At 39.0% G+C, this 25,287-nt stretch overlaps 1 protein-coding gene across 4 annotated transcripts in view; it reads left to right on the top strand.

Annotated features, from left to right (window-relative positions):
• Orp8 (Oxysterol-binding protein-related protein 8) overlaps window positions 1–25,287 on the top strand; it is a 565,732-nt gene that overhangs the window by 405,789 nt on the left and 134,656 nt on the right. For all 4 annotated transcript variants that reach the window (XM_067143024.2, XM_067143025.2, XM_067143026.2 and 1 more), the window contains 2 exons: window positions 15,732–15,857; window positions 15,961–16,104. In XM_067143024.2, the coding sequence (XP_066999125.1) occupies window positions 15,732–15,857; window positions 15,961–16,104 (270 nt within the window). The remainder of the gene's footprint in view (window positions 1–15,731; window positions 15,858–15,960; window positions 16,105–25,287) is intronic.

The raw sequence follows: 25,287 nt of genomic DNA on the forward strand, positions 1-25,287 counted from the left end.
TGAACTCTAACCTCGGCCTAACATACTGTGACCTCATGCTGCCAGAGTACGGTACCAACATAGTAACATTAGTACAACATGGTAGCAGAGATTAACTAAACCAAAATCAACTCTTTGTTTTTCTGTAAGTTACAAACTTAAAATACTAAGAACTACAAATTTAGAAGTAATAGACATGAAAGCAGCAAGAATAATTGCTGGTACAAACAGGTGGGAACAATTGCAGGAGCATACTCAGAATTTGGAGATAAAGAATAAGTTAGGAATGAACTGGATGGATGGATGGATGGATGGATGGACGGACGGACGGACGGACGGACGGACGGTCGGTCTCAGTTTCTAACAATTTAAATATAACAGGTATGGAACTAAACGAGGCCACAGAACTATGCCACTATGCCACATAAATATGTTTTACATCAGAGAAAATTAACTTTCCTCACTTACAGGTTGCTGGTATACAAGTTTCCTTTCAGTTGGCTCCTTCTCAATTACGTCTGAATTGTCTGGAAATACAAAAAGTGTTGTCATCCATGATCCCCTTCCTCAGATAATTTTCGTCAAGGAGGCTTACACTAATTTTAGTCATCTGGCCAATAAAACTCTGAATCATTTCCTTTGTGGGGAATTCAAATATGATCTTGACCCCTGTCCCCACTCTCATGAGAAGCTACAGATTTTTCAGTGAAGATGGCATGGCAATTTTCACATGCTTTGAAAATGGAATTGTCTCATTGCATTGTACACTGACTTAGCAAATGTCATGGGATAGTCGCCTAACAGCGTGTGGGGCCTCTTCTGGCCCTGTGAACTGCAGTGAGATGCCGCGGGAGTGAGTCGTCAAGTCCCTGATAGTCCTCGGGATGCAGCTGACACCAAATCGTTTGCAGAGCGGCTGCCAATGCTGGTCTGTTCGTGGATGCAGGATCCATGGCACGGAACCTGCGTTCCAGGACATCCCAGATATGCTCGATAGGGTTCATATCGGGGCTCCTGGGTGGCCATAGCAGTCGTTGGACCTCCCCTGCATGTTCCTGGAACCATTCCCGGGCGACGTGGGAGGGATGTGGCGGCGCGTTATCATCTTGAATCACCGCAGAACCGTCTGGGCGCTGGAAGGCCAAAAATGGGTGGACATGGTCTCCGAGCAGCTCAACATACCGCATGCTATTCAAAGTCTCCTCCAGAACAACTAGGGGGCCCATTCCATACCAGGAAAATGCACCCCAGACCATAACAGAGACACCAGCGCTCTGGCCCACACCTTTGAGGCAGGCGGGATCCATCGCTTCATGTGGTCTGCACCATACACGGTGCCTCCCATCGGCATGGTGCAGTTGAAATTGTGATTCGTCCGACCATATCACGTCACGCCATTGTTCCAGTGTCCATCCCTGGTGACTGGCGACAAACGCATGTCGTCGTGCCCGATGACGTTTGGTTAACAGTGGCACCTGTGTGCGGCGCCGGCTCCCATACCCCATAATGTTCCTACAGATTGTCCACTGGGAGACATGTCTAGCGCGGCCTGTGTTGAATTGAGCCGTGATTTGTTGCACGGTTGCCCGTCTGTCACTATTGACAATCGTGTGAAGCCGAATTCCTGCACCACTTCCAAAATCACATTTCCCATCCGTGGGGCACAGACCACCATACCCCGTTTGAATGGTGTCAGCTCAAGACGACGTTCCATGTTGCACCTGTCACATGCACAGCCACATTAAACACGTGCTAAGTTCGGTTCGCCATCCCGAATCAAACCCTTCAGAAAGGATTATGAGAGAGATCGCTAAATTCTGCCGAATATATTGCTCAGAAGCACACTGGTGTTGGATTGACGTGGTGCCTATCAAGGTCCCCTATACAACTGCCGCTGGTACAGGAGGCGTGTGGTGCGCAGACAACACACCTGCGCATCAGTGCTCCGCTATCCCATGGCATTTGCTCAGTCAGTGCAGTTTATTCTTCTTCTGAAGTTACTTCACTGTACGTTCCTCATCATCCTTGTCATCATCATTGGTTGCCAAAACTCTCACCGCAATCCCTTTGACGTGAAGAAGAGTTGGACACTTTGCTCTCCAGCATAAGCCTACTTGGAATATTGAACAAACGATGTAGTCTTTCGCAGTTGCATCATGTAGAATCTGACACAGCTCATATTCCACAGAAAGGTGTAATACCCATTTTCTTGAACCCAGATATAACATTGGTTGCACATTTTATACCTATCTTCTAAATATCTCTTTTAGAAATTTAGGGAATTCTGACTTGTGCATCACTTCCCTATTAGTTTTCTTAGTTTTCTTCCATTCATACAATACACTTTACCAAGCCATCTTTAGGGGATGAAAACAGCCACATCAAGAGGTTGGCAATGGTGCATAGCATTTGGAGGCAATAGCACAAATCTGATATCATATATTTCACACAGCTTGATTATGTTAATTGAGAGATGATTTGGCAAGGTCTCACTGATCATAACCTTGACCCCTGTAAGTTCTTTATATAAGGCAACATAATTCACTTAAACTGTGCCTCGAACATTGTGAGATCAAACCAGCTGCTCATATTTCGACTGTAACCAGCACTGTTGATCCCACATTCTGTCCATGTATCATATAGTTGCTTACTTTGTACACAGTCAATGGTGGTAACACTGCCTCATCTGCAGCTATGGCCACCGTAAGACTAAAGGCGAGTTTAGACATTGCCTTTTTCCGTGCAATTTTCGGTTTGAGGCAAGGCGACCATGCGTAAATCTTGTGTGCACAACTAGACCCAAGTAGTTGCAAGCACTCCCCAAGCCGAGTGGCAAATTCCGTGAGTCACTCGTGCAACTTACTGTCGTGGAAAAAAGTATAGGCCTAGACACCCGAATTAATACGTCAATAAAAAGTTTATCCTTTGTCCCACATAGAAAGAAGCTGCACCATAATTTAGTTTATTTTATTCTACGTTTAGTTATTTGCCGTAGAATTTTTATCATACCCAGTTAAAATTTTAACGCAGGTTGAACAAAGAAAGTGCCGGTATTTTTCAATTTCCAACAGAGCACTCACTTTGAAAATTCATAACTTTAAAAGTATTGATCTAATTGTTACCATACTGTAATGCATCTTAAGTAACTTATTGTTGATATGTACAGCAAGTTTTTATTTCATCTGATATTTGTAAAAAAGGTGTTTGTAAATTTTCTGAAACATTATTTTGTCATTACTGGGTGATCTTGGCAGTAAAAAATTCAGCTTGTTATAAAGCTCATGAGAATATCACTACTCTGTATCAGCTTTGAGTCATGTAGAGCTACTTCACAATGAATGTGTTGTGTTATGGGGTGAAAAAGTGGAATAATGATACCTGAAGAGAGGGTACACTTCGAATAAGCTCTATCACCTATCTCCAAGAGAAGATAAATATCAATGACCTGGCCATTAATCAAACCGGGGACCGTTGTATCCGTAAACCAACAAGTTCACTGTTCAGCTATGGAGTCTGACAAAGAGTAAAGGAAAAAGTCTATAAAGCTGCACTTCCAGACACCCGAAAAGGAACTCTAGCAGATCATCAAGCATGTTCGTCCTCACGTTGAACTCATCTGGCTGCCACTCATTGTGAGCTTAACACCATAGAGTCAATATGGGCATATGTAGAACATACAATCGCTAAAGTGAAAATGTCTAACCAGGTGGAGAGAGGAAGGTCAATGGAGGTGATGCGGGATCTATGCCAAGAAGTCTTGAGGTCCGTTACTCTGGAGTTATGGAAAAAATGAATTGGACCACCAATAAAATTGAGAAACATTATTGGGAGAAAGATACGTTCACGGAAGATGTTCCTACTATCGTTCCTGTTATAATACATTTAAACGACAGTTCATCTTACTCATCAGACAATGATTATGTTGACGACTGAAGAAGGAGCATTGTAAATCTTTTGAACATTTGATTTCATGATTTATTTTTAAAGTTTGAACTCTGTAAATAGGCAATGAAAACTTGTAAATACTGTGTGATAGGAGTCACTAGTAGCTAGAAAACGTAAAGTCACAGCTAACCGTGTGCACAATGAAATGGCTTCTCTCATATTAGTGTTTTCCTTATTTATGAATGGCCCAATTAACTGCAAGAATATCTCTAAGCCATCCGAGTAAAATTACGAAACAAATAGCTATCAATACTGACGTCTTGAAGAATATTTAATGTCGCACTCCGACCGCACAGGAAGTCTTACACCCAACGTTTTCATTTTACGATGGTGAAAAAATGAGTGTATCCTCCTTATTCAGTATGTTATATATTCCATCATTAGACGTTTTCAATAACGTTCGTGTTTATTAGCAATAATTATCAGAGCAGCAGCAGTGGTACTAGCACATTTAAGCTGTTTAGAAGCCATTTTCTAATACTGCATGTGCCTCATCTCTGTCCATGTGAACACGAAGAGGCTAGAGGCATGGTTCTTGCGCCTCTTTCACCTTGCAAAAAAAAAAAAAAAAGAAAGGTGGTACTGTGACTGATGATGCCTTCAATGAAAGGCAAAACATGTCTCATATGGAAATAAAGATAAATTCCTAATTGTTTAAAATTTTAATGTATTGAATAGGTGATATTATTATAAACCAATTAGCATCCTACATCTACCAACTGTGCCGTGAATTGGATTGTTTTCGGGACAGTGTACATCAAAAGAAGAACCATGGAAAAGAGCTCTAAGGACCGTCGTATTTCCATTGTCATGATGGTGTGAGCGCAGCATTGATGTGCCGACCTAAAGGCTGAAATGGTGCATTGCTGAATCATGGAACGACGCGGACAAGGATGAATACATCTCACTTTTGGCTGTAGAAATAAATAAATTTGTACATAGTCATTTCTTGCATGTAATTTATTTGAATAAGTTATGTAGCAAGGGTCAGCCAGATTAGAAGAAGTTATTTTATGGTACTAATGCCTTGGGGGTGTTTATTTTTGTGTATATAATTTTTGAGTGATGGTGTTGATTTTATCTTCAGAATATATTTTTAAGTGAGTGTTGAAATAATCTTTTTCCAGTGATATATCAGCGTGTGTTAATGTTTTTCTTTCTTTTTACAATTTTTTCGTCGCACTGGCAGATAGGTCTTACAGCGATGATGGAATAGGGAAGGCTGGGAAGGAAGCGTCCGTGGCCTTAATTAAGGTACAGCCCCAGCATTTGCCTGGTGCGATAATGGGAAACCATGGAAAACCATTTTCAGGGCTGCCGACAGTGGGGTTCAAACCTACTGTCTCTCGAATACTGGTACTGGCCGCACTTAAGCGACTGGAGCTATCGAGCTCGGTTTTCAACGTTTCTTTATTGTGTTTATTTTGGAGATTTGTTGAGATACAATATATTTTAAACATCAGAACGGCAGTGAGGAAAAGAAAATAACTGAGAGGTATGAGGTGAGATATTATGAAACTTATAATTGAAGGCAAGAAATTGTGTATTCCGTGTCATAGGTTTTGAGGAATATTATGTTAATCCTGGTGAAATTTAAACCAGTGGATGTTGTTAGAGAGCCCAAGAGAGGTCAGATTAGAAGGTATTTTTAAGAAGACTGAATATGTGCTCGTCATGGAGATAGGTAGATGGATGCTGACATATATGTTATGCCAGAGAGAGAGGTGACTGAAATATTTACTTTCAAGATACGAGCCTCCCAGTGACTGTGTCTGAATGTGAAGAATTATATCGTGTTGAGATATGGTCGTTGAAGATTAGTTAAAATGCATATATATATAATTCTAGTTAAGTAAGTAGAACCACAGCACAATTTTATTTGAATATTTAATGTCATCTGAATATTAAACGTGAGGAACTTCATCATATTTACCCGTATTGAACTGAGATCACAATTTAAATAAAAATCTTTAAGGTTCCACCTTGTTCAATACAAATTCACTCTTAGATGGTTTTTACAACATATATTTTATTGCAGAACTAGTTTCGGTGCTCATTTAGGCACCATCATCAGCTGCATAATAAGTAGAGAAACTTGGAGATATAAAATTTTAAAACAACATATTGGTATAATTAACTCCTTAATATCTATCTAATGGTAAGTTTAAAACTCTAATTCGGCTGTGAGCTTGCATCCGGGAGATAGTAGGTTCGAATCCCACTATCGGCAGCCCTGAAAATGGTTTTCCGTGGTTTCCCATTTTCACACCAGGCAAATGCTGGGGCTGTACCTTAATTAAGGCCACGGCCGCTTCCTTCCAACTCCTAGGCCTTTCCTATCCCATCGTCGCCATAAGACCTATCTGTGTCAGTGCGACGTAAAGCCCCTAGCAAAAAAAAAAAAAAAAAAAAAAAAATTTCAATTGTCATCTGAATAGCATTTCGGTTAGAAGTCAGGGCATTTCAGATATGCTGTGATTGGATGTCTTGAGGACATTGCTTCGATTCTTGACCGGATCATTGGACTTGGGTTTTTCACTGATGGTTTTCATCCTGGATCTATTTGTTTACATGTGTGATTTATATTTCTTGTGTGTGTATTTGACAACACAAATTCTGTTTTGTAGTTGTGATTTATTGATTGTGGACATAGTTCCATATGGTTGCCATGTCTCTGAGGCAGGGGTTCCATTCCCACTGCAGTAAAGCCAGTGTAGTTAAGTTTTTGGGGGGTTGTGTTTGTTTATATTCCACAGGGCCCTTCGCTACAGATTTATTATTAGTGTGATTTTGTTAACATATAATTTCCATGTTAGTGGAATATAGTATTTAGACTGCCGGTTGTGTTTGTTTATGAGATTGAATTTTTGGTTGAATTTACTCATGTCGGTATTAGATCAGATATACTCGTTCAGTCCGTGTTCGATTCGTGGTAGTAAACTGTAGGGATGATTCAGCAAAAATGGTGATTTAATTTAATTTAATTTGATTTGATATAATTTAATTTGATATAATAAAATTTAATTAGGGTTAACACAGGTCAACTTTATTTTTGAAACAATGGTGTTAGTAATTTTTATAAAGAAACCCAATAAGAGGGTAAATTAAATTAAATGATATGTAATAATTTATGTCGGTAAATTATTTTGTTATAACCAAGCTGTAAAGATGGATCCAAAAATTAGGTAAACGAACTTTAAACCACTCACTGTGTATTTTTCCTAGAATTTCAAGATTTTGAGATAGCATTTGATGTCAGGGGCTACCTGGCCGAGGCGGTAAAGGCATGCTCGGTTCGCCCGGAAGGATGTGGGTTTGAATCCCTGTCAGGAGATCGTAGAATTTAAGAAACAAGATTTCCACTTCCGAAGGTGCACATGGCCCTGAGGTTCACTCAGCCTACACCCAAACTGAGTACCAGGTTTATTCCTGGGGGCAAAGGCGGCCGGGTGTAGATTTAACCACTCTACCCCGTCAAGTGCCGAGGTTACGGATTGTGGAAGCCTTTACCTTCCACCGCTCCAAGGGTCTTCATGGCCTGTACGGAGATGACTTTGCTTTGCTTTTTGTTTTATTATGTCAGAGAGTTAATGAGTGGAATTGAATTTTGAAACAAACCGACTTAACACATTTAATAACTGAAGCATGTGTGCTCAATTGAACATCGAGACTTGGAAGATTTAATGGAATTATGTGATATCCGTATAGATTATTGTTAATGGGTTTTCATGTCATTTACCTTGTGAATTTTTATTCATGATTTTTTTTTTTTTTTTCTTTTCATGTCGTACTGCCAAAGTTTAAAATAAATTAGTTTGCAAAGAGTTCTCATTCATAATCTTTTTGTTATTATTTTTACTCTTTATCTTTCCTGCCTCTTAATTTAAGTTTAGTTTTATTCTTATATTCTTATATCACCAAAACGACTGCGATCAAGTACTCTCATTAACATCTTACATTGAGGCCGGATACCAGCAAAAGCTTAAAACATCTGCTGTCTTTGTGGATCTCACTGCTGCCTTTGATACCGTATGGAAGGAAGGATTGACTGATAAATTACTCAGAGCTATACCCTGCAGAATGATTGCATAGCCTAGTTTGAACCCACCTTCGCATGAAGCATGACTAACACTAGAACGGCCGAACTTTCCTCATACCTGTAAAGGCCACAGTCAGTCATTTTGACTGCTGCCACTTACTCCTGATATACAGTATATCTAGCTTCCAGGATCTGGGAAATATGTGAATGTTCAATAATTTATTTTAAAACAACATAGTTAACCATTGGGATGTATTGTATACAGATCAATCCACTGTTAAATATTGATAATTGTTCATATTCTCTCACTTCTAATAGGTAACAATGAAATATTTTGGCAGACTTTCTGTTGAATGCCTTTGTAAAAACTTATGATAAAAATAACAGCCTCTATTTGTTTACTAGCCTATTCAGGCACTTGGCAAGCAATTTATGCAAGTGATTACCTTACACAAACATTTTCCACAGACTACTTTGTTGCATGAAGAACACGTGTCAGAGGTTTTGTTCTGTTTACAATTGGAGTTCACTTGACATTGTCGTCACTTACGACAGGCACATTGGACCTGAGTCTGAGGCTCAGGTTGAAGTGTACGGAGATCAATCAACCGGGATCTTGCCTTCACAAAATCAGATCTTAGTTCTTGTATTACTTGAATATAATCATGTCGAGAGATTCTCTGTCTCGTAACTTCCTTATAGACTATCCGTGAATTCATATCTGCCAACCCTTCCGATTTACCCAGAAACTTTCCTTTTTTAACTCTTCTTCTGATTTTCCAATTTATTTTTACTTCTTCCTATTTTTGACCAATATAATCTGTAGTACGGCCAATACTTTTCCCCTAGGATAAAGGATAAATTCATATGTGCTTGTGTATTTTACGAAACCTCATTTTCAAGCGTACTTATTCGATGCTTTATTTCGAGAGTGTTTCGTCCTTCGCCTAAGTGAATCGTGTTTCCTGCTCACCACAGCAGTGTGTGCGCTTTATGCAGCTGGGGATTCGAGATGGCAATCATCCTGTAAGCAAGTGACACTAGCGCGCGCTAGCGACTCAGTTAATCGGGACGAAAGGATGAGTTTCTTATTGTGTTGTTCGTGTGCTGTTGACATTGTTTCTGTGCGGAGTTTCATCTGAGTTACAAGCCACCTGTTTTTTCTTGCGTTTCTATGCTTCCTCCCTCTGTCGAAGTCATATGTTAATAATGTATGGGACATATTGAATTGTTTTGTACATGGTAGTTTCATGTATTTAAGTGCATAATTTAAATGAGTTGAATGTTTTTAAGAGGGTTGTGTTGGTGATAGTTTCTGGTAATTTCTCTTCTCGTTATGGCCAAAAGATATAACAGACGTTATCTTCAAGTGTTCGGAGATACCTATAAATTTCCGTTCATTTTGCCATCTGATAAAGGAAACTACCATATTTTCTTGCATAATTTATGCACCCCAATATTTTTGGGTCCAAAGTGGAGAAAAAGAAATGTTCACGTATTTGACACACCCACCCACAACTTCGAACATCCATCACACAGCTCCAGGTGCGTTTCGAAATAAAGATGTCAAATACTCATGTAGCAGCCTTCCTATTGTGAAAACGGGCATTCCAAATACAGGGCAACATGCTGTTAATAGCCGTTTTTAGCCCATTCTCTTTGGTTCATTGAGCCCAGAAGTGAATAGTGACACTCTATTTCAGTCTGATACAAACCTATTTTGCAAGTGTTTCGGGTACGGGACATTCTGTGATCTCAAAATTGTTTGTTAGTCCACAGTATTCGAATAATACTGCATCATACAAACTCGCGGTGATCAGTTACGCCGAAAAATACAGGAATAGGGCAGCAAATATTGAGTGTCCGAATGCAACGTGCACTACCATGGTAACAGAGAAGTGCACTTCAAGCGACCAACAAATCTTGCAAAGCATTTCGCGAACCAAGAAGCAGAAGTTTCCGCAAGTAGAGGAGGATCTGCTTAAATATGATTTTGTTATGCAACGTTGGATTAGCTGTTTTTCACGAAATGTTGTATTTTAAATAATGAGAAATGGCCACTACACATGGAGTGGGGGCGGTAGAATAACACCCACGGTATCCCCTGCCTGTCGTAAGAGGTGACTAAAAGGGGCCCCACGGGCTCTGAACTTTGGAGCGTGGGTTGGCGACCACGGGGCCCTTAGCTGATTCCTGGCATTGCTTCCACTAACTTGTGCCAGGCTCCTCACTTTCCTCTATCCTATCCAACCTCCCTTGGTCAACTCTTGTTCTTTTCTGACTCCGGCGCTATTAGGTTTGCGAGGGCTAGGGAGTCTTTCATTTTCACGCCCTTCGTGGCCTTATCTTCTTTTGGCCGATATCTTCATTTTTCGAAATGTCGGACCCCTTTCATATTTTCCCTCTGATTAGTGTTATATAGAGGATGGTTGCCTAGTTGTAATAGAGGATGGTTGCCTAGTTGTACTTCCTCTCAAAACAATAATCACCACCACCACCACCACATGGAGTCAGTGTCCCTGATTTGAAGGTTAGTCGAGGCTTGATTAATTACTAATTATATCATTATTATATAAAGAGAAATGGACTTTCTCTTCGATGAAGAGGCCATTAGTAAACATTGTTTTATTATGGTATAGACAGCAAATACACAAGACACAGGTAAGACTACATACAAAGGTCAGGTCTCCACTGGTTTCAGACCGTCAAAATAATCACCCAAGATTTCCACTGTGCGTTGCCAGTGGTGGAGCAGGCGCTGAATCCCATTCGCTGCATGTGTATCGCTAACATGTGATATCTCTCTCCGAAATGCTGTTACAATGTCCTCTTCGTTAGCAAACCGTTGTCCACGTGTCCATGCACCCTTTTTCTTGGGTAAGAACATGGATCACTCACAGAAATTTTGCTTTAGGCATTGTTTTTCGTTTTAGAACAATGTAAGGTGCAAGCTTTCTGCCATCAGCTGTTACAGCAAGCATTGCAGTACATCGTTGTTTTTCGCTTCTGGGAGCGCGTGCGATAACCCTCAATGTTCCTTTCTTATAGATTGTTTGACTTTGTAGCATATGGATTGGCGTCTGACCTGCGGTTCCTATTTGCGAGATCAAATATTCCTTCACTTTACGCTTCTCAATCACAAAGTGATGAAAATGGTTGAACTTGTTCATTATTTTTGGCATAATGTTGTTCTTCTTTGGAATTTTACACCAAATGATGATAACCGCAAATGAGTTGAACCAGTTGTGTTTATATTATACTTGATGTACCTTTGAAACATAAATGAATTGTAAATAATTTTTAAAAATCTGAATTCCTTGAATGATTTACGCATCCGAAGTTTTCGCCTGTATTTTTTGTCAAAAATTGCGTTAATTATACCAGACAATACGGTATTATGCATTTTGTTGCATGTGTCGGTGTGACATAAAAATTATTATTCGTATGTTTCATACGTAGGTCGAGTCATAAGTCATGGCAACTTTTTTTTTTTTTGAACAGGAGACAACACGGTAAATCTAAGATACGCATTTGGAAACTTACGGTATGTACTTGCATATGATGCCACTAGATGGTGTATGTAAACAACTGTGTGGGTCTAAGCATGCCCCCAATTTCAGTGTATGAGTGAGAGCATCACAGAATGAAGTCAACAAGCAGGAGCAACGATCATATATTAAAATAGCAGTTCTCCGCGGCAGAAATGCACGCCAATGCGATGCAGAACTGCAGGAGCATGAGGTGTGCATGTCATGCCCTGTAGAACAGTGGCGAGGTGGGTGAAGACGTTGAAACGGGATAGAGTATCAACTGCCGATTTGCCTCGCCCAGGCCATCCAGTGTCTATGAACAAAGATGTACATATAATGGTGATCGATCAATGTTTACATGAGGACATGCGCTGGACTCTAGCGGAATTGCAAGAGCATACAGCAATACAGCTCACACAGCAGCCATCGTTCAGCGTCGCTTACAACGGGGGATGGGAGATTCTTCCACACCCGCCTTATTCACCTGATCTGAGCCTGATCTAATCCCCAAAGCCAAGAAGCCAACACTAGTTTTCTTCTCTTTCAGTCTTTCAGCCAACTTTACCGTTGTAAAGAAGTTATCAGAGGTCACGTTACATCCTTTCTTGAGGTATGGGTCCATAAGTTTCATGACAGTATTTTCAGGCAGTGACTCATTGGCAGGTCACATTTCGTCTTTCCCAAGATAAGGAAACCCATTGCACACATACTTAGAATCAACGTCCAGCAGTAGCCACAATTTTATGCCAAATTTATCCGGCTTGTTCTCCATGTACTGCATGAACCTGCTCTGAGCTTTGCTGGGGAAGAATTGTTCATCAGCTGTGACATTCGCGCCAGGTTTATAGAACACATAAAAAATTGTCAATAAATATATTGCAAATAGCAGACACCAAAGCAAATTTATCTGTCTGCAAATGAGTGGATCTAGTTTTACAGAGATCAAAACGTAAGTACCTTAGTATTTCTTTGAACCTGCTTCTTGTCATAGCGTTAGTGAAAACAGGGGAACCCCGTAAAGAAGACCACACATGATCTACGGCTAGACTAGTAAGTTTCTAAGCTCCACGGGCATATAACAATGCAATAAAAGCATCTAATACTTCCAGAGAAATAGACCAATTATTATCCATCGTCTGTCTACAAGCTTCGGTCTCTGTGCACATCATTATATGCTTCAACATGGCTGTTTCATTGAATAAATGCCAGGCACCAACCTTGCTATTAGCACTACGTTACGCTTAGCATAAGAAGTAGGTCCTGCTGCCTCTTTCAGTACATACTGAGCAGCCATCTGTCCAGTGGGGTTCCCGCTATTGTCGATAACAGTCCAAATAATTGTTCCATCTGTACCACATAACTGATCCCCTGATGCAAATGAAGGAGACTTTACCAGTTCATGACCTATCCCACCTCATCCCCTTCCTCTTCAAATGGGTTGCCCTCTGCTAAGAAATCGTCCTCTGTTGCAAGATTGAGCACGGCTGGTTGAAGGAGTAACTGTGTCTATTGTAGATACGAAGTCTACTGTGTGCATATTTTCATTAGCCGAATCACTATTACTATCCAACATATTACCACACTGTTGTGGTATAAAATCCTCATTGTCACTCATTGCGTGTATATCTGATAATGTATCTTCATCACGTGATTAGTCTGAACAGGAGTAAGTTTTTACTGCCGAGCCATTATTACGCACTATACTACAAAAGGCACAGGCACTAAGTCATCCACATGTGACCACTGCTAGAGGCATATTATTTAGTTACAATATATGCCCCTATAGCACCACTTGTAAATATATCACAGGAAGCAAGCATTAAGCAGAATAGAGCTCTTCGTATCAAAGAAGTGAAGCGGTCAAAATGACTGCATGGCCTTCTGAGGTATAACGGACAATATCTGCGTTCCCTTATCATCTATGGATGTAATTTTTGGCGTGAATGTACATAAGGCTGAAAGGTTTAAAGTCACCAAAGCACAACCTCTTGCGTAAAAAAGTACAAGCGTGGAAATACCTTGAAATTGGCTAATGGTCAAAATGACCGCTCATGCCGTTCTAGTTGTAATAATCAAAGTTGGGAAGTAATTTAGTAAAAGTAATCAAATTACTTGTAATGAATACTTATTTTAGTAATTTTTACTTGTAATTGTTACTTTGTACACAATGTAATTTTTACTCATAATTTACTTCTGATATAATTGATCTGCTGTTATAATGTAGGCTACTTCTTGGGATAAAAACTGTTACATTCTAGTAATTGTTTCATTCATGTAATCAGTATACATCACATGGAAGCAGAAACAGGAAAAAATTAAGTGATGATTAATATAACTTTTCTCTTCCACTACAGCAGAAACTGTAGCTTTACCAGTGCTGGATGGGGTACATTCTATAATATCCATCACTGCCGGGGATGTTCGTAAGATTAAACATACGTGTTCCGTCAAGTGCTCCAGTACAGCATCATTTCAGCAAGTGCATAGATTATTATTATTATTATTATTATTATTATTATTATTATTATTATTATTATTATTATTATTATTATTATTATTATTATTATTATTATTATTATTATTATTATTATTATTTATCGTATGGCGAGTATACAAAAGAAAAAGTACAATATATACAAGGACAAGAATGTTGGTAGCGTTGACATTTACAAATCAATGTCCAGTTGCTGTAGCCATTCTAAGAAGTGGGGTGTAGCATTGATGACATCTTGGGCTGGTCCATCATACTTCCTCAGAGGGCACTCCTCCATAATGTGCTGCACTGACTGGAAAGGGGCTTCTCGAAGTCCCCACTTATGTAGCATGGCATTACATCTAGCGTGGCCTGTTCTTAAACAGTTGAGTGTAGACCATTGGTGTCTCTTTAGGTGAAATCCTGGTAGTCCAGTTGTGGGGTCTTGGATGCCTTGTTTCACACATGCAGAGCTCCAGCTTTGATGCCATTTTTCCTTGATATTGAAGCCAGTTATGTCATGCCATGTTGGGTTCCTTGCTTTAAGACAAGAAGGAGATAGGTCAGTAAAGACCTCATGGATTAGGAGATTGTGTGGATGATGAGGATGGTGCAACTTTTTCCACTCGCGTATAGTTGTTTTCTGTCATCTCAGTTCCGGAGGTGGTATGTTATTGATAGTATGTAGCCACGGGATTGGGCTGGATTTTAGTGTGCCTGTTACAGTTCTCATACATTCATTCAAATGGACGTCGATCTTCCTAGTATGAGCGCTATGTTGCCACACCGGGGCGCAGTATTCAGCCACTGGATAAACCCTCGTGAGGGCAGTAGTGCATAGTGAGGATGCATCAGCTCCCCATGTCGTACCAGCTAGTTTCTTCTTGATGTTGTTTCTTGACTTAAGTTCCTGACTTGTATTTTCCAAGTGCATAGATATAGGCCTACTTTCCCCAATGAGTTCGAGGATTATCGATGAAAATTTTAAGAACCAATTTTTTTGTAAAGTAAATAGCAAATTATTTGAAATGGTAAAGTCACTAACTAAAGTACTGTATGAATTATGGGGGGGAAATCATTTTGAAAGTTCCAGGATATCATGTTTAGTCTCATTTAGTGATGATAGCCTCTTTATGTGTCTGTGTTAAACAAAACAAAAACAAAATGAAGTAATATATTTTTCCTTGCAAACCCAGCCCCATGTGGAGAAAAGATGTTGATTTCCTTAAGATTGGTGTTTTGTAACGTAATTGTGATTTAATTGTACTGAGTACCAGTACTTGTTGAAAATGTAATTTGTAGTTGTAATTGAGTAAAATATTTCTCAGGTACCTGTAATTCAGCCCAATTACTTTTTTCATGTACTTTTCCCATCATTGCTAATAATTATATAGGATACTCTTTTGAATTGTGTATTAAATTGGTCTGTTGCTTGCTAACATCACTTTTCCTCTTCTACCTTGCTCATTGGAGCAAATTTTCAGGCAAGCTTGCTCAGACATGTTATCAAATTGAAGAATGACCAAAAGCCAAAAATATACCAGTCATGGATATATATTAAATTTTCAAACCAAAGGCTGGTTGGATCCCCAACAGTTCCACCATCAGCTCTCATACAGCCACCATCAGCTCTCATACAGAAGATAATTTTCAGAATCAGCAAAATCACTCCACATCCTTTTTTTTTTTTCTTCTTTGCATTTGAATTGTGTATCTGTCCTGCTGTGTGTGGTTGCTAAATTGTTCTATCCTTGTTGTTTTACAGCCATTCCTTGGGGGATCAGAGCAGACAAATTCAATATCTGGTCGATTGAAACTTGGCAAGGAAACCTTGGCAACTATAGAAGGCTACTGGGATGGTGCTGTAAATATAAAAGATAGGCGAACTGGGGTAAATTAACTTTTCTACTTAACACTTTGGTCTAAAGACTTGCATTAGACATCGAAATTTGCATGTAGATATGCTGTAATTTACATTTGCTTCAATATTTCAGGAACAGCAATTGTTGTGGAAACCAACGCAGGAAGTTCGAAAACAGAGATTGAAACGATATACAGTACCTATTGAACATCAGGGCGAGTTTGAATCTGAAAATCTGTGGCAGCATGTTTCAGCAGCAATTGCCCGGGATGATCAGGTATAACTTCTATAGATGATAAAATATAAAGAAAGGTTCCCTAGAAGAAACTTCTATATTCTCCCAGCAAACAGCTGGGATAGTCTTATAATTATCATTGTTAAAAGTATAGAGTGGTAACATGTTGAATCAAGTCTCTTTGGTCTGGCACTGCGGTTGGGTGGTTCAATGCCCATTGGTGGAAGAAAATTCATCATCATAATGTTGGCTGGCAAAGTAGGAAGGTGGTAGTATACATTTTCTAATCAGCAGATTGCGTGGCAGAAGCCTGGATTCAATTCTGAACCTCTCCACAGTGTTTACATGAAGTGAGAGCATATGATGCTATTGATGGTGATTCATCAATCAGATGGGGATGATGAGCCTTGAGCAGACCCCCATAGCATTATTTGACAGGAGTATCTACATGCCAACACCGGGTATCATCCCTTCCCTACCTCATTAACACACACACACACACGCACATACACTGGTTGCCTATGGGCGTTATCTCAGAGGAAAGAGATAAGTGTTCATACTGCACAGGAAAATTGAAACTAAAAATTAATTTGTGACCTCCACTTCATTTCCATTTGGTTAACTGCATGTGTTACTTTAAATGTAGAAAGGTCAGCGATCCCTTGTGTTCCATATTTTTACAGCAACGTATTTATTCTTCAAAACTCTTTCATAGGTTGCATTCTGTTTATGATGAAATAAAAAACCAGTGGAAATTCACATTTAAAAATCAGCATTGGCTACAGACTGTGATCCCATTGCCTCTTTCATGGTAGACTTGGTTATCTCCTCACTAACTAATTGCAATCCTAATCATGGTGATAATGACCTCTTCATCTTAAAAATAATTTTATAAAAACAATATCATTACTTCTCTGGTGCACTGCCATAATTTATTATTATTATTTACCATTAGAATGGATTGAATTCAGTTCAAGTATTGTAACCGTCCATTGCCCGGGGATATTGAGGGTTCGTAGGTGTTGAAATTAAGCCTCGGCTGGAGTCAACGGTGATGCATAAGTCTCCACTCAGGGCATGGACATTCAACGAGTATCTATGCAGTTCTACTGGCATTTAACACAAGATCCTTCCTATTGTAATAAATAATTGTTCATCATATGCAAGACTAAAATATACCTCATTTAAATAAGAAGATATCAAATGTTAGTCTCTTGGAAGGATCTTCCCAATTTAATGAAATCATGATAGTTAATCTAATACAATAATATTTACATCATAGAATGATTGGATAATAATCATATAAATGAAACTGAAATCTTTGTTGGCTGATATTTATGTAATTCACCATCATTAAAATCTCAATTAAAATTGAAAGTTGTACCTTGATGAAAACAAATATGGAACTTGCTGAAGGCTTATTCTCATTCAGAGAACATTAATTCATTATTATTAATTGTCTGCCCATTATAAAATAATAAAGTGGGGAAAAAATATCTCGCTTGTTTCTATCGTTCATTTATCCAAGATTTCATATTCAACGCCCTATCATTCTATCGCTCTTCTCATAAATTGCCTAAGTGCTAATCAACTTGAGTTTCCCAATAGTGATCTGTCATCAGCATGGCCGTCCTTAAATGTGCGATCATCCAATATTTAAAAGATATGATAATTGGTTTCAGCAATGATTCAAGTGAAATAAAACAGCATGCGCCAGGAACTCACATACCACCTAAAAAATAATGTACATTATCTAGCTGATACTACATAATCAATAAGATCTAAAAATGATTAATGGCATCTGGTTTTGCCAGAACTGTCCTCCTGAAAAAGTCATGAAGGTCTACTATCTACAAAAGTTCATACTACAAGCAACTACACAAAGAACACAACCTATATTACACCAGGTGATGATAAATTGATCAATATGACATCCTACTGTATCCATATTATGTTTATTTAATGTCGAAGATCTCTTGTCAATAATTATTCGTTGAAAATAGTGTTTCGATGATCGTATGCCAATCTGCTCATAACCTTCGGACATGTCACGCAGCAAATTAATAACAACTTTAATGCTTGCCTATCTCAGATTCTTAACTTGTATGATGTACGCTTAAATCCACTTCTCAATCCTAAATTCATTGAAAATCTCGAAACTTCATTGTGCTTCATAATACCTATTCTCAGTGAACCCTTTTATTATAACAACATTATTTCACCATTAAACACTTTTTCGACAACCCTATCCTCATATTATTCACCATAATTCAAGCGCACAACACTTATTCACAATAACTTTTTTTTTTTTTTTTTCCTTGCAACTTGCTTTACGTCACACCGACACAGACAGGTCTTATGGCGACGTTGGGACAGGAAGGAGCTAGGAGTGGGAAGGAAGCGGCCGTGGCCTTAATTAGGTACAGTCCCAGCATTTGCCTGGTGTGAAAATGGGGAAACCACAGAAAACCATCTTCAGGGCTGCCGACAGTGGGGTTCGAACCCACCATCTCCCGAATACTGGATACTGGCCGCAATTAAGCGACTGCAGCTATCGAGCTCGGTATTCACAATTACTTACCCCAAGAAAATCACAAGCATCTGTCCGAAGAACCTTACCATCATTACAAACACATCACAGTCATCACGGCACCACTATTACGTAATATATGCAACTGTACAATGTACGCACATGATATCACACAAGAAGACTTTTTTAAATAGACATTAAATCACATCACCTACAAAATATTCATGCAGTGCTCGTATGGTTTAAATTATGAAGACAATGCTTCCTTACATTTGCAGTAAACATAAAGAAACTCCGGGTAATTCACGGTAAAATGCACATTCTACGAGCTAAATCTCGCATAAGATAAATGATCTCAAAACCTTCACATCAGAACCATAATCAAGAGTATAACTGGGCACTTGTGACAATCGCTTTAGGTCACTCAAGCTGTTTCAATATCACTTCACCATGAAAATAAAATAAATCTACACTACCACTATGCAACTACAAGATAGAGTAAAGAAGATGAAATCTTGGATACTTATCAATGAACATCATGTGATACAGCTCTCAATCCTCCATTCCATCGGTCATGGTTTGGCATTCATTTCATCATCATCTCCCGGGCCTGTTAGGACGCTAAATCCTTTAAGCCCACATATTTGCTTTCATCATCACATCACAGGAATAGTCTTCATACATTCTGATTCCCAGGACCTGAAACTTATAAAATAAAATTAGCATGGTGATCTAGGCGTTATATAATTTCCCACTATTATTTCTGAAAACTCGCCTTATTTAACAAGTGCGGAATCGTTATTAAATGCAATGTAATTATCTCCTTAATACGTTTTTTAATATTTCCTTTGAATTCTATTCCGAATACCCTTACTCAAGATGTGTGTATGGCTATTAGATCAACCTTCAGTCTCAGTTTTTTTCATTACAATCCAATTGTTCATAAAAACAAAGGTTAATTTCAAAATTGTTACATTAATAATATGGGTCCGCGTTCCATATCTTGGGCTAAGTTCGTTCAGTTGTATCTTCTCTTCCATATGTTTTTGACATTTGAGGAAATTAATTCTGAGATAACACCTTCTCTTCTAATTAGACAGATGCACAAAGGAACACTTCACCATTTGTTTGTCTTCATGACGTATGCAGTCGATTTACTTTCTTCAGCGCCTTCTTGATCCTTTAACCTATAACGTCAAGTCATAGCCTCCGCCGCGTTATTACTGGACCTGAAGATCATATGATAGACTTGCCTTTTCATGCTGCTAAAATGTAAACTTCACTTGCTAGCCTCAGTTCATTTATTAAATAATATCTCACGACTCTAAGCATGCGGTGACCACAGGGTTGAATCTCCGTTCATTATTTTATATCCATCCAATTTCTTATTTGAATAAGCGAGTTATTTCCGCCTATTTGACACAATTGGACGTATTACCACTTGATCTGCGGCTGCTGGACGTATTTTCCAAGTAAATCCGGTTGATCTTTTCCTTAGCATAACCTTCAGTGGCTCAGCTGACTCACATGCCACTGAATGGTTATATTCCCCCCCGTACTTGGAAAAAAATTTCGGACGTCAGTAAGAAATTTCTCCTTATGCATATCTTTATTATGACTTTTTGTTCTTACTGTTACATTCAGTTTCAGGGTTCATCATAAAATTTTCCCGAAAAGCAATTTACTATCAGTTGAATAGATATTCCTCGCTACAGCATGTTCTAAAATACGTTCCAACGTCCTGCTTAACCTTGGATATTCCTTGTAACACATTCAACGTGCTTGATCTACTCTTCCATGGATGTGTATTCACTAAACTCATTCTCCGTGTCATCTTCGAAAATAAGGTTTACTTCCTCCTCACCAGTAATAGGAAAGTAATATTCCTTCAGATTCGAGGCACTGAATATCGAGACATTGCCAGACTCCAGGCTCTGAATTTTATATACATTATTATCCAAAACGTTGATTACTTTAAATGGCCCAATATACAGATGAGCAAATTTTGAATAAAATCTAACGGCAGGGTCCGACGTTACTGGTTTCTTCACTAGCACAAAATTTCCAATCTCTGATGGTTTGCAAAATCTTCTGTGTCGTAATTCTCTGAGTCTTTTGTCTGCCTGCTTTCTCATGCGCAGTCGAGCTTGCTGAATGATCTCCTCAACATTAGGTAATTCCTCTATAGGCTTACTTATGACATCGTTCCATGGGCGCTCGGGGTACTTATTCAGGTGAACAACGCTGGGAATATTATCCATCGATTTATGCCAGGTATTGTTCAAGCATTCCGTGATCGTTGGTAAGAATGTGGCCCATGTCCAGTGACGTTCAGAACAGAATACTCTGCAATACTTCGATAGCTCTTCGATATCCTCTCAGCTGCATTTGATTCTGGCTGATGTATGGAACTGAACTTGTGCTGTATTCCCATTCTTTTTAAGGCTTCTGAAAATTCTACTGATGTAAATTGAGTTCCGTGGTCGGTTAAGACACAGTTTGGCGTGCCCATCTGAGGTATGATGTATCTCTCTAGACTTCTAATGATAGCTTTAGAATTTGTTTTCCTGATGGGTTGCAGTGACACGAACTTTGACATGATATCAAGGATAACTAGGATAAAACGATTTCTGCGCTTGCTAACTGGTAATCCTCCGTATAAATCCATCGCAAATATTTCATGGGGTCTTTCTGGTATTACAGAGATCGGTTGTTGGTATAATGGAACAGAATTATGTTTTACACGCTGGCACGTATCACAAGTTTTAATAATCTTCCTTATAGTTCTTCGAAATCCAGCCCAAGTAAAAGTTTCTCCTATAGTTGCTATCAACTTGTCTACTCCTCCATGCCGATCATCCGATGTATGTACCAGATGAGTTTACACCTTAAGCTGCGTGGAACCACAACTCTTAACCTTCTTTTTTCCTTGTCCACGAATTTATACAAAAGGTTATAAACGCAGTTAGTCGTTGGCAATTTGCTTCCTGATTTCCATGGCCATCACTGATAGTTCTCCTTTGACAACCTTCTATTATCAGTTTTAGGGATGGATCATCAAGCTACAAATCTGACAAGCATCTCAAGTCCTCAAGACATTCCTCGTCTTCCTTGGTCATTTCTACCACGTTAATCTATGGTGTGTCCTCCACCGGATTTCGACTCAGACTGTCTGCTAAGATATTTGATTTACCAGCACAGAACTCAATTTGAAGATCAAATTGCTGCGCGTAGGGAGCCCACCTTGACACTCTCTCGCTTGCCAAAGACGATTTTAATACAAACGTCAGAGCCTTTTGATCAGTCCGTATCACTATTGGATATCCATAAATCATTTTTCTCCACTGCTGGAGCATGTACACGATTGCTAACATTTCCAACTCTGTCGTTGTATAATTCATCTCATGAGAACATAACTTGCAGCTTATAAACACCAAGTAGGTCTTTTCCTTCTCTACGTCGTCATTCTCTTGATACAACACAGCTCCAACTCCTATCAACGAAGCATCCGATTATATAATAAACTTTAAATTGAAGTCTGGATAGCCCAACTTAATGTTATTTGCCATTATTTCCTTCGTTTTCATGAAAGCTTAATCGTGATGCTCAGTCCAGTGCCATCGGTTGTTGGTCTTCAAGAGTTCTTGTAGAGGTGCCACTGTCTCAGTATAATTTGGACAATGATTGGGGAAAAACTGGGTCATCCCTAAAAATTGCCGAATATGCTCTATTCTTTTCGGTTTCGGAAACTCGCATATGGCTTGGATCTTAAGAGGATTCAGTTTAATTCCGGTTCCATCGATTATGTCTCCAACGAAGAGAATTTCTGACTGGCAGAATTTTTATTTGGATCTGTTAATTTTGAACCCTGCTTCATCTAGATTAGCCAACAATCGCTCTAACTTGACCATGTGATCTTCGAATGTGACTGTTGCTAGCAGGATATCGTCGACGTAAATGGTAACAGACTCCTTGACTTCTGGCCTTAAATTTCAATCTAAGGCTCGAATGAACGCTGCTCCTGAGTTGCGAATGCCAAAGGGAAGTCTTTCAAAATTATAGGTCTGGTTGTTGAATAGGAATCCAGTCAACAGCTTGGATTTACCTTCCAATATTATATGAAAGTATGATGATGTTAAATCTAATATTGTGAAGCATCTCATCCCTTTAAATTTCCTGATAATCTCCTTGATCATAGGAGCATTATCATACTCAGGTATTATTCTCAAGTTTAACTGCCTCGCATTCAAACAAACACAGATGGATCCATTACTTTTCCTTACAATGACTAAAGGGCTAATATAAGGAGAATGTGACTTCGAAATGATACCATTGTCAATCATCTCTTGGATTACCTTCATGGCCTCAGGCATAAATTAATCTGGTACTGGGTATGGTTTGGCCTTGAACAGTCTCCAGTTCTTTACTAGTAATTTATATTCAAAGTTTTTTATCGCTCCTGGCTGAGTTTTAAATGCATTGCCATATTTCATTAATAAGCTTACAACCATATTCTTCTGTTCAACGTCGCCTCCAATTCCTTTATAGATTGCATCGTCTCGTGAAATGTCTTCATAATCGTGCTTTTCCATGACCTTCTCTCTTAATTGTATTATTTCCTCTGTTGAAATGCTCATGGTTTTCTGAAGTTCACTCATTCTTCTATTTTCACTTTGGCTGTGACGTGAGACTGTTCTTCACCACTTCCTCTGAATCTAACTTTCTCCTTATTTAAATCGATGATAATGCCATTCTCGCGTATGAAATCTGAACCAATAATTAGATTGTATAGAATTCTGTCCATGACTATAAATGGATGTTCAAATACTATTTTTCCGATCTCAATAAGTAAACAAGTTTGTATTTTGCATTTAGTGATTCTGTCTGGAATAATTTCTCTAATCTTCATGCCTGAAACTGGGATTACAGGAATTTTGACTCTGTCCTGTAATTCTAGAAACAATATTTTTGAAATTATACTGATACATGCTCCTGTGTCTAATAATAATGACACACGAATGCCAAATACTGTCACTGTAATGATTGAAAATCCTCTCTTTAATTCCATTATTTTGAATCGATAATCCTCCAGCAGTTCCTCTGGTTCAAATACCCATGATTCTATTGTAGTTATTATCCAATCACCTTGCTTATAACCATGCCTTACTTTAACTAGATCATTTTCTGTTGATCCCAGAACTTTTTTTTCACACCGTTCCTCTCTTTATTACCATCTTCAAATGGTATTGCTCCAGAGTTGAGCATTGCATTTGTACTATCCTTTTTAACCCTTTCCCGCCCTTAGCGCCCGAAAGCGCCTGGCTGCATTATCCGCACACTTACGCGAGCTGTGCGATAGTTTCTTGTTTTCTTCGGCTTTGAAGTGTTTATGAGGCATTTATGAACACGCAGTACAATCTACAAGGCCTAGGAAATGAAGGAAGAGCGATAATCTGTCTTGGTGTCTTGACGTCGCCTAGGAAACGGTCTTGAACTTCCGCGAGTGTGGGACAGCTGTTTCGTTCGTAAACATGGCGGGATTGAATATTGCGGATATTGAAACTGAGCTGAATATAATATATAATATATTTCGTATGGCGTATACAGGGTACAGAGAAACTATATATATATATATATACACTTAAAACTATATATACATAAAGTAGATAGAACAACAATCGGACAAAAGATCAATGGATGGTAATATAACTTATAGTTTAATGTCCAGAGAATTTAGCCAATTCACTGCCTCTTCACTTGCCGCATGAAGTTCGTGGTATCCTCCCTGGAAGCTCCGAAGTGGGCATATCATTACATGGTGGACTGTCTGAGCCACATCTCCGCAGTCGGGACAAATATTTCAGGTTCTCTATGGGAATCAACATCTACATACCACTTAGTCGAGCAGCTCGTCTCCTTTCTCCCAAGTCTTCCCATCCCAAACTTTGCAACATTTTTGTAACGCTACTCTTTTGTTGGAAATCGCCTCGCAACTGTAAACTCTCTGCATTAGCTTTGCTGCACCTTGATATAAATGCACATACTATATCACCATCCTGTGAGAGCGTACATCCTAAATACTTATAATTAACTAATTGTTCCAGCTTTCTGTTAATTTCTCTAGATTTCTTGCCTACTTACATCAATTTAAGTCTTGTAAAGGCTAATTTTCATATCATACTCCTTCCAAAAGTTTCAAATCTCAACATATTAGGCTAAAGGCTTTTGGCACAATCTGCCATTGAGATCAAGTCGTAAGCATTGGCCAAACTACTTACCACATTTTCACCTAACTCAATCCCTCCCTGCCTCTGAATACCTTTCAGTAGACAATCCTTGTATATTATGAACGACAAAGGTGAAAGATTACAGCCATGTCTAACCCCTGTAATTACCATGAACCCAGAACTCATTCTATTATATATCGAGCGAGTTGGCCATGCAGTTAGGGTCGCGCAGCTGTGAACTTGCATTCAGGAGATAGTGGGTTTGAACTCCACTGTTGGTAGCTCTGAAGATGGTTTTCTATGGTATCCCACTTTCACACCAGGCAAATGCTGAGGCTGTTTGTTAATAAGGGCTGTGGCCCTTTCCTTTCCTTTCCTATCCCTTTCCTATTCCATCATCGCCATAGGATCTATCTGTGTCGGTGCAACGTAAAGCAAATTTTTTTTTTTTTAAACATTCTACCATCA

Source organism: Anabrus simplex, chromosome 3 (genome assembly GCF_040414725.1).
Source record: "Anabrus simplex isolate iqAnaSimp1 chromosome 3, ASM4041472v1, whole genome shotgun sequence".
In the NCBI taxonomy this organism is placed as follows: domain Eukaryota; kingdom Metazoa; phylum Arthropoda; class Insecta; order Orthoptera; family Tettigoniidae; genus Anabrus; species Anabrus simplex.